The sequence below is a fragment of the Lactuca saligna genome, chromosome 4, assembly GCF_052625555.1.
Source record: "Lactuca saligna cultivar CGN05327 chromosome 4, ASM5262555v1, whole genome shotgun sequence".
NCBI lineage: Eukaryota > Viridiplantae > Streptophyta > Magnoliopsida > Asterales > Asteraceae > Lactuca > Lactuca saligna.
The window spans coordinates 160,718,303-160,731,243 of NC_136420.1; the positions used below are offsets into that span (position 1 = coordinate 160,718,303).

At 38.0% G+C, this 12,941-nt stretch overlaps 2 protein-coding genes across 2 annotated transcripts; both read right to left on the bottom strand.

Moving 5' to 3' along the window:
* Positions 1-2,334: 2,334 nt before the first annotated feature.
* Positions 2,335-3,030, bottom strand: LOC145040309 (uncharacterized). The gene has a single exon (XM_078988254.1). It carries the CDS (start codon positions 3,028-3,030, stop codon positions 2,335-2,337), a length of 696 nt encoding a protein of 231 aa, XP_078844380.1.
* Positions 3,031-3,571: 541 nt separating this feature from the next.
* On the bottom strand, positions 3,572-5,669 carry LOC145043018 (protein NUCLEAR FUSION DEFECTIVE 4-like). Its single transcript, XM_078991552.1, has 2 exons — positions 5,050-5,669; positions 3,572-4,902 (listed from the first exon to the last, which is right to left on the bottom strand). The coding sequence occupies exons 1-2, from the start codon at positions 5,518-5,520 to the stop codon at positions 3,823-3,825; spliced, it is 1,551 nt and encodes a 516-aa protein (XP_078847678.1). The 5' UTR covers positions 5,521-5,669; the 3' UTR covers positions 3,572-3,822.
* Positions 5,670-12,941: the final 7,272 nt, after the last annotated feature.

A 12,941-nucleotide genomic window follows, 5' to 3' on the forward strand; every position in this document is an offset into this window, starting at 1 on the left:
AAGGATTAAACAATTATCGAGGACAATCTAAGGTTTACCAAAGATTGGTTGCTCAAGGATAATTGGAAGTATAGTGATAATTCTGGAGGGACCATATTGACATAATCTGTAAGTAGGCAACTCTTATTCAGAAGTGATAGTCAAAATGAATCTGGAAATGTTTCAAATTTCAATCTGTTTAAGATTAGGAAACTTAATGCAAGAAGGATGTTTCTAAGGAGCTGATCTCCTTTTGAATGCTCTGTAATGGTTGTTGTCAAGTCTTTCTGAATTTGTGCATAATCATTACAAGAGGATCAATGCATATAAGTTTAGAATCTAATAGATTTCAGTAAATGACGTGAATTTGGAATTCTTGTATTTACAGTAAGGATTTGGGAGTGTGAAAAGAGAATCATTGAAGTTATGTTCAATTGATCTAGTTCACAAAGTAAAGATCATAGACAAGCATAGTATGCACACTTGGTGTATGGCATGACTAGTGTTTAGAAAACATAGTGTACATGCTTGGAGCATGGGATAACTATTGTTTTAAATTCAAGAATAAAGTAGATAGCTGAAATAGTATACAATGAATAATGTGTAATCATGTGGTGATAAATAAAATGTGTGTTATTTATGTTCATAGGTTTTCATACCATATTGGATTCAATTATTATTGTTTTTCACTTTGCATGTTTTGACTTCCCGAATAAACTAGGTTATTCTTCCGGAATGACTAAGTTATTCAAACCATCCACAGTCGGTCATATGTTGGAAGTAGATATGAATTAAGACTGTCATGGGTTGGCTTGTAGAGGTCTAAGGTGTTGGACAAAGGGCTACAACACTCATGAGTGATCATAAGTTCTGAGTATTGGATTCAACCCGCGCTCATTAGAATCACTTCATGGATTTTATCACGAGTGATCATGAGACGATAATATCTTATATTCTTCAAACCTAGAGATATGAGTTGTTACTATGAGTTGATAGTACATTGATTGCACGAAAACGCATTTGGTAACTCAGTGCTATAAAACATGCCTTTGTGTATGATTCAACAAGTAGTAGAACAAGCCATATGAGTCGAAGTTTATCCATTCCTTTTACCTTGGGGATAAAGGTGATATCTGTGGGCCCCTCGATGATTTGATGATGACAAATGGAAGTGCTCGGCCGGGCTAGGACTGATTTGATTTGTTCAATTAGTCAGTCGTCATAAATCGGAAATCGGTAAACAACAAATGGACAGAGAGAATGATTATAATCCATGTCTCAGTCCATATGATATCTAGAATGGAGGAATATATGATCCCTTATCTAATGGACAAGTCATTGATAAAGGTCAGCGTTTATCGACAAGGTCAGAGTTCGACAGAAGCTTTTGAGAGCTACGATTGCCAGTTGGCTCGTGAAGTCATACGCAATAATAGTTTTAGACTTAACCAAGTGGGAAACTGTTGGATTAATGTCCAAGTCCATAACTATAATTGGTAAGACTTGACCCGACCCAGCATGGTCCATTTGGGTTGCATGGCATCATGAACTTGGATAGACTATAATGAGAGAAATAAGACACTTATGGTTATTAATATATTATAAGTTATAGTATATTAATAATAAGAATAATAAGATTATTTAATTAGTATTGATCAAGAGTTAATCTAGGATTAATTAAGTGATCAAAAGAAGACTAATTAAATATATGGATTGATTGTACAAATCATCCATACTTGTATAGTGGGCTAATGCTCCATGGATTATCTAGTTGGGCCAAAACCCATATGATGCTCCATGGATGCTCCATGGTGTATTTGAACCCATGGATCCAAGGAAATGGAAAGTCATGACAATTAGGGTTTGCCCTAATTGTAACACTATATAAAGATATTATTCTTGACAAAATCGGCCACTAGAGATAGAAAGAAAGGGCTAGCCAATTTTCATGAAGTGTAGAATTCTCTCAAGTTATTCCAAGTGTATTTGGTGTTGTGTGAACCATTTGAGGTGTCACACTTGGGGCACTAGGCACTCAAGCTTCATGAAGACATTCTACATCAAAGAGGTATGTATTCTATCTTGTTATATTGATAGTTTTGTATGCTAGATTAGGATAATACCTTGGATGTTCATATTTGCATGTATAATAGAGAAAACATAGATCCAAGGTATTTAGGGTTGCATGTACACTTAGGAGTGTTAGAATGCTCATAACCCAACACGTTCATCCTTCATTCGTTCCTCTTTCCTCTGTGAGTTGGGTTTTGCTTGTTGGCGCGAAGACGTCCTCCCGTACATCCCAAAAGCAAACGTTTCAGTTGAGTTGCTTCGCGTAAGACCCAAATGTCTTTGCTATTCGTCTTGACTCACAAGATGATAAGCAGTTTCCGAAGTTGGCAATGGGCCGCTGCTTAAAATCTGTGTTTTAACAGGTCCATACTCTTCATTTAGACCAATTAAGAAGTCGTACAATCGTTCTTTATCTCTGAATTTGTTGAATTCACTTGCAAGATCACATTTACAACCATTACATGCACATGTGGGTATCGGGTTTATAGATTGAATTTCATCCCAAATCTCTCTTAATTTAGTATAATAAGCTGAAATAGACATACCTCCTTGTGGAATCATGGTCACAGCTCTTCTCAATTTATATGCCCGAGGGGCATTCTCCTTCCCAAACCTTTCTTTAAGATCTATCCATATATCTCTAGCAGTTATGGCATATTTTACACTGTTCTTGATCTCCTTTTCCATCGCACTCACAAGGCATCCGCGAACAATGGCATTGCACCGTTTCCAATTTATCAAATCATTCGACCCATCTGCTGGTTTTGGAATTGAGCCATCGACGAACCCGTATTTGTTTTTGGCAAACAGAGCATTAGCCATCTCATTCTGCCAGTCGTTGTAATTGCTCTCACTTAGTAGGTTTTCTCCTACAAAGTTCAGCCCTGGATGTTCTGCAGGGGTGAGAAAGTAAGGAGATGATAAATCCAAGATGGATTTTACTTCAGCCGGTTGTGAAAGAGCAGGGCCTCCTGTCATCTTCTTTGTGCTTCAGATTAATTTTGGTGTCCCAAAAATCGCCACTCTGATACCATGTCAAATTAGGTCTCCTTGTATTGAATTATATTAACAAGAGAATATAAAGATAATACATCGGAGTTTTATATGCAAAAGCTAACTTGATAAACAAGAGAATAAAAAGATAAAAAGAAACTCCTAGATATAAGGAATGTAAATATATCCAATACCTATGAATGGATATTCATAATCTCAATAGTTTGCGAGATAACAAGATGCTGACACCTTTTCCCTGCTTCTCTGGTTTGGGTTACTCGATTCTCTATTTTTTTTTTTTTGTTCACAAGCTTCCACTTGTTATCCTTGTATGTTGTCATCAGAATTGTCCATGATCATGAAGAGGAGTTCGATGTTGATGGTTTGCTAATGTTTGGTCCCACCAGGAACAAGGATTTTCAAGCCACCACCGTTAGGGTTTTTTAGTGACATAAAAATCGGTTAATTTGTGTCATTTTTATCATAACTTAATCAGCAGATAACTCAATTACTATAATCGGACTACTTTGTAAAATACAATACCTTCATAAAAGTAATTTGAAAATACAATATTGTGACCCGAATAATTAAAAATAAAATTCTATTCTACATGAAAGATGAAAAATATACAACACGAAACACGAATGCATAAAACCCTACATAGTCCCAAACCCAAGCAGCTAAGACGTTGACTATTTATTCGCTCATACCAACAAAAAAAAAAAAAAAAAAAAAACAAACAAACAAAAAAAACACTACACCGACCTTGCGGGGAAGCTACACTTGAAGTTCCTTCAATCGTCTTTGAAAAATCAACGCATAAAACCCCTTTGTTCGAAAAAATAACACCAACGAAACAAGAATCCCCAAAACACAACCCCCAGCAAACAAAAAATACGAAATCATAAAGCAATGAATCCCATAACAAGAACCTCCTCCTGCTTCTGCTTCCTTGTCGTAAATGCTACCAATCACTGCCACAGAAAGTATATACGAACCAATAGGATTAGCTACACCAATTGTATTGATAATCGTCCCCATATGCTTAACCCCAAAGATTTCAGAAGTGATTGTAGGCATCAACGACCATAGTGATCCATGGCATATACTTACGATCACTGAACCAATCAACAAATTCCCACATAAGCCAATGATCAAATGACCTGCTACCATTCCTGCTTGTGTAAGAGAGATAAACAACGGCCTCCCCAAACCGTATTTGTGTAAAAACAAATCAGACACAAAACCACCACCAAACCTCCCAATAAAGTTCCATATGCTCCATAAAGAAACCATGGCGTTGATCTCACCTGTTCTGTACTTTAAAGACTGGCCTATCTGACTTATGTTGTTGATCGTCGCCAACCCTGACCCAACCCCAAACAACATGATAACAAAAAGCAGCCAGAAGTTGATGGTGGAGACGGCTTCAAGTGCATTCATTTCAACAAGTGCAACCTCGTGAGCCTCTGAAGCTACAATCAATGGGTCCATGGTGGAGGATGGTGGTGGTTGTTCGTTTCTTTGAGCTGTGAGTGCGATTTTAAGAGGTGAAGACACCAGAATCAGGAGACCAACGGTTGTGAGGATGTGAGCCCATGATGGGAATGCCAACATGTTTTCGAAGATGATTGCGATCATTAGATATGCAGCAACGACGAGGGCCACCATCGAGAAACCATTTAAATGGTTTTTGTCATTGGTCGTGTTCGAGGGGTTTACGTGAACCAAAGACATGAGCAAGAGTGACAGCGACGCTGGAAACACCGCGAGCATCAGCAAGAAGGTGCTTGGGTTGCCATCGAAAAACGTGTGGTAGAATTGAATTAGTATTGCTCCGCTTAGACCTAGAAATCCCTGCAAATAATTTGTTTTATTAAAATTATCAAGTTTGATTCAAATCTTTAGACTTTTTTTTGTTTGTTTCAAGAAACTTAGTAGGACAAACAAAACTTCACCCATTACGTTATTTGAAATGTAAGATCAAAGTCTCTAACTTAGTACCTTCATAATGCCAACGCTGGTTCCGCTGTATCCGGGGAAGTTCTGAACGGTGACGACGATGTTGGCAGTGTCGAAGAAAGTCTGTGCATGTGCCGCCATGAACATGAAGAAACACATGAGCGGGACCGGAGGCTTCTCAAGGATTCCGGTGACTGACAACCACATTAAAAAGTAACCGGAAAAGAACTGAAATGCTCCGGCCAAGTAAACCACCCGAAGACCCAATCCGAAACAAGACGACGACGGACGTGAGCTCCTTTTGTTATCAGCGACGGAGTGGTAGAGAATACCGGCTAAAATCCCAACACTAGTGCCAATGTCTTTGAACACGGAGACGGTATCTAGAGTGGATTGATCGTATCCTTGACTGGATTTTAGGACGGCGGAGTATATTCCGAAGGCATAGGAAGGGCCGCAGGTGCACTGAATCCATATGCTCGCCACCGTAGCTATCAACTTGCTGTTTTCCATTATGAATTTGTTTGAAGGGAAATTTAGCTTTTACAAGCCGATCCCCTCAAATACGCGCCTGTGCTGATTATAGTTTGTGCCGGTTTACAGTCTCAATGCTAGAGGCCTGAAGGGATTTAAGAACTGGCTGGAGGCGCGTGGCTGGAACGCCCAGCCTTTAGGGAACTAGGGAAGGGATATTGCCTCCCTATTTATAGTCAAAATGTTCATGGTGGCTAAGAAATAATAAAATGGAGGTGAAAAATAAATGAAAAAAATATTATTATTATTATTATTTTTTTTGATATTTTTAATATATCGATGTTTAAACAACTATACAAAATCATTATTCTAATAAAACACCTATAATATTCATTAAAAAATTCTTATCAAAAATATTGTTATTCAGACTTTTAAAATCAAAATATACTGTTATAAAACTATTGTTATTCAAAAACTTTTAAAACAAATTTAGCTTACGCATAAATTTCGACGGTTGGTTATAACTTTGTAAGTTTAAAATTAAGATTTTCACTCCTTAAATTCCAGATATTTTATTATAAAAGAAATTATTACTAAAAGATAAATAAATGTCTTTTTGCGCTCAAAGATCAAAACTTAATATTAGATATTAATTTTAAAATCTGATTGCGTCAATTATATAAAATAGAATTATATATAAGAATTAGTTAAATTGTGATTTTAAATAAAAATATTATGGCTTATTGGATACATGTACTAACCATGATATTATATGTTTTTTTCAACAATAATTATAAAAGCATTAAAGACCCCTTATTAAAACTCAAATCTATGCAGTCCACTTTAAAAGCACTTGCGGGTCATTTGTATAAGTTAGTGAGATAAATGTCACCTAACCGCTAATGCTATATTTTGATGCCCTATAACATTCTGATGATGAGGTATCTTTAATTTTGGTCCTATGATTTATTTATATTGCAATTTAGACCCTAAGTAAAAGAAAGAGTGCAATAATGGCCCTAGTTGCATTTTCGTAATTTTAGGTTTGGGGGAGTACACTATGCGTACGTGTGTACGCTGAGCGTACTAGGGCAAACCCTAGTACACTGGGCATACAACTGTACGTAGGGTGTTAGTTCCAGTCATGCAAACCCTAATTTTTAGGGTTTGGCTTACATTTAAACCCATTATAGTCTCATTTACCCTCACCTCGTCAGCCTCCATCCTCTTGGAACATTCTTGCAACCCTAATCCATCTTGTGAAGCATTTTTAAGATTTAATATGAGTGTTTTGTTCCTTTGAAGAAGGAAAGGAGTAGAGACCATCTTGGAGGCGAGAAGCTCTTTAGATCCAAAATCTCACCACCTTTTGGCATCATTTGGAGGTATAAAGTTCTAAACATGGTGAATATTTATTTAGATCTTGTGTTGGGTTAATCTTTTGTTTATTTTTGCCCCAAATGTGGAGAATCATGAAAATAGCATGTTCTTGACCCGTTAAGTTGTCCTTTCAGACCTTAGGAGGGATCTTGAGTCATAAAAATGAGATCTAAGTGGTTGGTTATGTTGCATGCATCATTTAGAGGGTCTTAATGGATTAAGATGTTCGCTTCAGCTCTTAATGGACATGCAAAGTCATAAAGTTGGAAAATCTATGAATCTAAAGGGTGTTTTAGCCTTGGATCTGAAAATTTGATGTAAGGACTAATGGCATCAAGCACTTAATGAAGGTTGGGAGATCTGGGTGTATGCCCTGCATAATCTGAGTACACAGCACATACGTAATCAAAGCCCCCGATAGCGGTCAACGATGGAGTACGCCGTGCATACCATAGGAGTATGTCGCGCGTACGTCTTCTATGTCAAGTTGTTTGGGTTGACCCGACTGGGTTGACTCAGTTGATGTAACATCCCAAAAATCCGTACCATTTTTTTTCTTTAAATCATTATCAAAGCCATATTCATAAAAACATATCATAAGTCATAACATAAATTCAGAGTATTAATTCCAAAACATAATTCATTATCAAAGTAAAACATCCCAGGCTGACTAATCAATGGTGTGTGCCATGCGATCACCTCGAGCTCGTCTCTCCGCTACTGGAAGTACCTGAAACCCAAACTGAAAATCATAAGCACGAAGCTTAGTGAGTTCCCTAACCTATCACATACCCTGCACAAACACATACAACATATACTGGGCTATGCCTGCTATTTCGGGCCTCACCCCTACCTCGGGCCCCGCCCGCTACAACGGCCCCGCTGCTCCAGGCCCTGCCTAGCTTCGACCCCGCTCGAATACATATCTGTTTCTTTTAGGCCCCGCCTGTCTCTAGGCCCCGCCCGTTAACCACATATAGTACAAAATAACATATAACACATCACTGAACATATCCTACTGCATTCTTGTCCTTAGGCCTCGCTTGTCTTGGGCCTCGCCCCTGTCCTGTCACTAGTGAGTCATGGAACTCCGTTCAAGCTCCTACGGTAAGTGAGATACGGGCCCACGCCCACACTCACTCTAACCCTATCTCGGGCCTTACCCATGCTCTGCTACTAATGAGATATGGAACACCGTCCATACTCTGCTATTGGTGAGATACGGGACCTCACCCACACTCACCTTCCTACCAGGCACATACATGCATCACACAGACAACAAGTATACTCTATCATGCAAACCAAACCTTGGGCAACCGCCCGACATCGGACCTTGGTCCGGAATATCATACTAGCAAAAAATGCCTAGGGCTAACCCCCGGGTCTTCCTACTCATAACTACATGGGCTGACATTGTGGCTATAGACCCATTCACACAAAGGAAAACTCACCTGCACTGTTGAACTTGCTGATAACCCTCTTGCTGCTGACCGACAATTCTCTGAACCACTGCTCCACTAGCTCCCCGAGCTACCAATATCAATACATATGTCACTTAGTTCCGAACTAAACTCTAGAAGCCAAACTAAGTCAACTCTGGTCAAAGTCAATCTTTCTGGCTAACTCTACTCGTTGAGTCAGTCCTTTGACTCGTCGAGTACATGTACTCAAAACCCTCATAATGCGACCCAACTCGTCGAGTTCACGATCTCTGAGTCCCATCTTTTCCAACTCACTGGGTCACCATTCAACTCAGTGATCTGAGCCTTAACCAGAAGGGGTTAGTGTTTCGCGACCTAACTCGTTGAGTCCAAGAACAGACTCGCCGAGTCCATGACAATCTTCAACAGACTCGCCAAGTTGTTCTTCCAACTCGTCGAGTCCATGCCCATATTCATCCAACTCGTCGAGTTCAACCATGTGACTTGTCGAGTCGCTTCAATTCTTAATCTATACAGTGGCTTTTCGAGCCATGCAGGGGCTCCAACTCATAGATCCACTTTTCCCAAGTCTATTCCTCACGTAAAGTTGCAAACTTTACGTGAAACCAAAGAGATATGGGTTTAAAACACTCTAGGGATAGGTTTTGTGATAAAGGGGCTTCACCAACAGCTTATTGGCATAAACTTTATGGCTTTCTGGATCCTTAATAGCCTAGATCTAAGGTAGCAACCTCAGATCTACTCCAAACTCAAATTAAACCTCCTCCATACTCAAAATGCCCAAATCTCAACCATAAGATATATCTAAATGCAATAACATCAACTTATTACCTCAAAGGATCTGGAAAGTCACACCAACTATGTATCCAAGACTTCGTCTTGCACCACTATGAACCTCTTTCCCTCCCAAGCTTCAAATCACTTCACCAAGGCTAGATCTTGCTCAAAATGTATATAGTGGCTAGTGTTCGGTATTCTGGGTGAAAGAGACTGTATATGAACCCTAGGGAAGAGAATGAGATGTTTAAATAGGGCACCGACTCCCGAACTTAGGGTTTCCTAATCCAGACCGGAGTCGCTGAGTCCACTTTCCGACTCATCGAGTCGGTTACTTACTCTTCAACCCGGATCCCGCTCGGACTCGTCGAGTTCCACCCTTGACTCGACGAGTTGACCCCTTTGACTTAGGGTTTTCCTTTCCTTTCTTGGTCTTTCTTATTATGGGTGTTACAATTGAGTAATAGATTTTTTGACCAGTTTGACCTTGGACTTTGACTTTTGTTGACTTCGTTGACTTTTGACCAAGTTTGACTTTAGGTCAAACTAGAGGGTTAGGATTGGTGACTAAGATTTTATTTGGTTCTGATGTTAGTGGATACACTGGAGCAAGCAGTATAGCAAGGAATGCATTGCGATATTCTTAGGTTTCTTCATTTCAGGTGAGTTTTGCCTCATTGTACCGTGGGTTGAAGGCACCAATGTTAGCCCACTAGTTTTTGGTTATCTGTTAGTAAAGGGATGATATATGGACTATGTAAAGTCGCGTAGGATAGACTAAGGACTCTTGATCTAGGTTCTCTTACCTGTTCCTTGTTTTGTTATGGTTCTAGGGTAGGATCATCGGTTCGGGTGGCTATTTTACCTCTAATTGTATACGATCAGACATTTCTTAGACTGTTGTTACCTAGTACAACGATGTTTTGTAGTGATCTATTAGATTTGTATTCTAGTATCGAGTATGTTAATAGGCTGTGGTGATCTGTTAGATCTGTATTCTGGTGTCGGGTATGTTGTTATGCTATAGTGATCTGCTAGATATATATTCCCGTATTAAGTATGTTGTTGTGCAGTAGTGATCTGTTAGATTGGTATCCTAGGATGTAGGATGTTGCTATAATATATTGAACTATGGGATCTGTATGTTATCTGTACTTACTGGTTATCATTTGGTTGAGTGCCTAGGTACCATTTGTGGTTATGTAGGATAGATTAAGAACTCTTGGTCTAAGCTCTCTTGCATGTTCCTTGTTTGGTTGTGGCTCTAGAGTAGGATCAACTATTCGGATGGCTATCTCACCTCTGGCTACTTATGGTTATGCATTCCATGGAGGTTAGCTGGTAGTGGGACTGTATATTGTGATAGAACTAGTGGACAGGAGTGAGACGTATGATGGTTGTTTGCATGGATTATGTGTCTGATTGATCCTTGTTTGTTTATATGTCGACATGTAGTGGTGGTAGGTTGAGGCGATCCTACTTTGTGGTGTAGGCCAAGATACCTTGTGCAAGCCAGATTTAAGCCGAAGGCAGGGAGGCTCGGGAGGAGTAGTTGGTTGAGGAGGTAGGCCAACAAACCCGATTATTCTGGTCTGGATAGACTGAAGGCCTGCGGGGTGATCCAGTCGGGCCGAAGGTCAAAGAACGGCTGTTCTACATGCTTGTATGTTTATTGTATGTGGTATTTTGAAGGAAAATCACTAAACTTTATACTTACGTATTTGTTTATGGTTTCAGGTATCATCAATGATTGCTGGAAGGCAAAGGCAAGACTGTACACACTCATCAGCAACATTGAAGATTCCGCGTTTTCTACGATACTTTGATTTTTAATAAATGTAATTTGGAATAAATGGTTTTCTTAAATAATGGAGTAATAAATTGGAAACATTTACCTTAATAAAAAAAATGAAAAATTTTAGTTGTGAAAATGGGATGCTATATGCGAGAGGTGTATTCACGATTTTTATAACCTAATTATAGGCCGATTAGACTATTTTTTTCAAACTGGATGTGTAACAACACGTAAATCCTTCCATTAACGACGTTCTCTTTATGTCACTCGAAGAAATATTTATACAAATGATTTTAGTTTTTGAGGTTAAAATGAAATAAAATAAATAAAAATAGTATTAATGAATATCTAGCTAAAAGAATTAATCAATAAATAAGAGGGATATACTCCAATTAAAATGATTTATGAAATTATAGCGTAAATATAATTCATTTAATTAGTGTATATGGTATTGAGGGGATAAAATATCATAAAAAGAAACTTGTATTGTCAAGTTATCTAGGGTTAGAATGGAAGGGTTTTATAGCCGAAACTTGAGGGACTATAGGGTGAAATTTCGATATAACCTAAAAACATATTGGATCGATTTACATGCATGTCCGTTTTTTCCTCATCTGGTTCGATTAAGTGGTTGCCCATTGATCCCTTGGTTGTCCCTCTTATGTGCATTGCTCGATAGAAGTAACTAAAAATAAAAGAATATTGAGTTTGGATGGAGAAGTAGGGAACAAACCGAGAAGAGATCGGGGAACAAGGGGTTGCGATTGTTGAGCCTTGAAGATCTATTGGCTTTGTGAACCTGATTCCAAACTTGGTAAAATTCTTCACTTCTTCTTCCCCTCATGTTTTATATTTCATTTACTTGAGAATTTGGTGGATAACATGAGTGAATTGCATTCTAATTGGTATATTTGATCATGTTTCTTTCTATTCTCAATCCTAGTGTTTATATATGAACAAAATCCAACCACTTTGAGTGTGTTTTTAATGTTAATGGTTTTCAAAAGCTTGTTATGAACACTCTCAAGTGTGTTGTTAATCATGTTCAAGAATTGCATTTGGAATCAATGTTTTCTTTTTGTTCCTAGAATTCTAGTGATTTCGTGTGCGATTTTTTTCTGCATGAAGACCATGTTTTGGACCATCCAAAAAGGTTCTTAAAACAACCCTTAATTTTCTTGATATGTGGCTTATTGGTGGAGAAAACCCACTCTCTGATTGTGTTTTCTCTTATTAGTATCAAATTTTGGTTTTTCCCTTTAAAGCAATGTGCATTTGGTAATGGTTTGAAGTTGGAATTCTATTCTTGACTCTATGAAGTGTTGCTACTATTAATAGCTTAAATTCTACTTTGGAGATCATTTTTAAAATGACTTATGGGTTAAACTGTCAATTAAATCTAATTAAAAGTTAAAGCTGGGAAATAATATTGAATTATTTATTATATCCCTATTTTGTAAAATTATAGAAAAGTCACAAAAGGTCAGATTTGAGATCCATTTGTCCCTAAAGTTTAGGTTTTGAGTCTAGTATTTTCCTGATTTTTTCCTTCACCTGATGTTGGTTCTAACTACGGTGAAAATCGTCATTTTCGCTGATTCGTAAAAAATTAGCCACATTAATATCCCATTTTGTAAAATTCGTAATAATTGTAAAAACATTGTATGGACTTGTACAAGTAGTCCCTAAAAATCTAAAGGAATTAACTACGAGAATATGGAAAAATATTGTAACTTTGGCAAGATTTCGTGGTGTTAAAGTGCCTTTGATCAGGCTGTTGTTTCGGGTCAAAATATGGAAATTAAGCCTAGTAGTTCGTCTAGATGTTTTATTTGGGGTATAGAATATCCATTTTTAATCTTGAAAACATCTAGTAATATACTTTTTTGTGTTTCATTTAGGGAGGTCATGATACCCTAAATGCTTATGAGATTCGAAAAGGGGAAAGAGCGTTTCTTGACAAAGGTAAGTAAATCTTTGTAGAAATTTAAGTACTTTGTTAGGGAGTTCCATATCTTAGATGGAGTGGAATGAAACTAGGTTGTATAGGTTCCATGTACCACTAT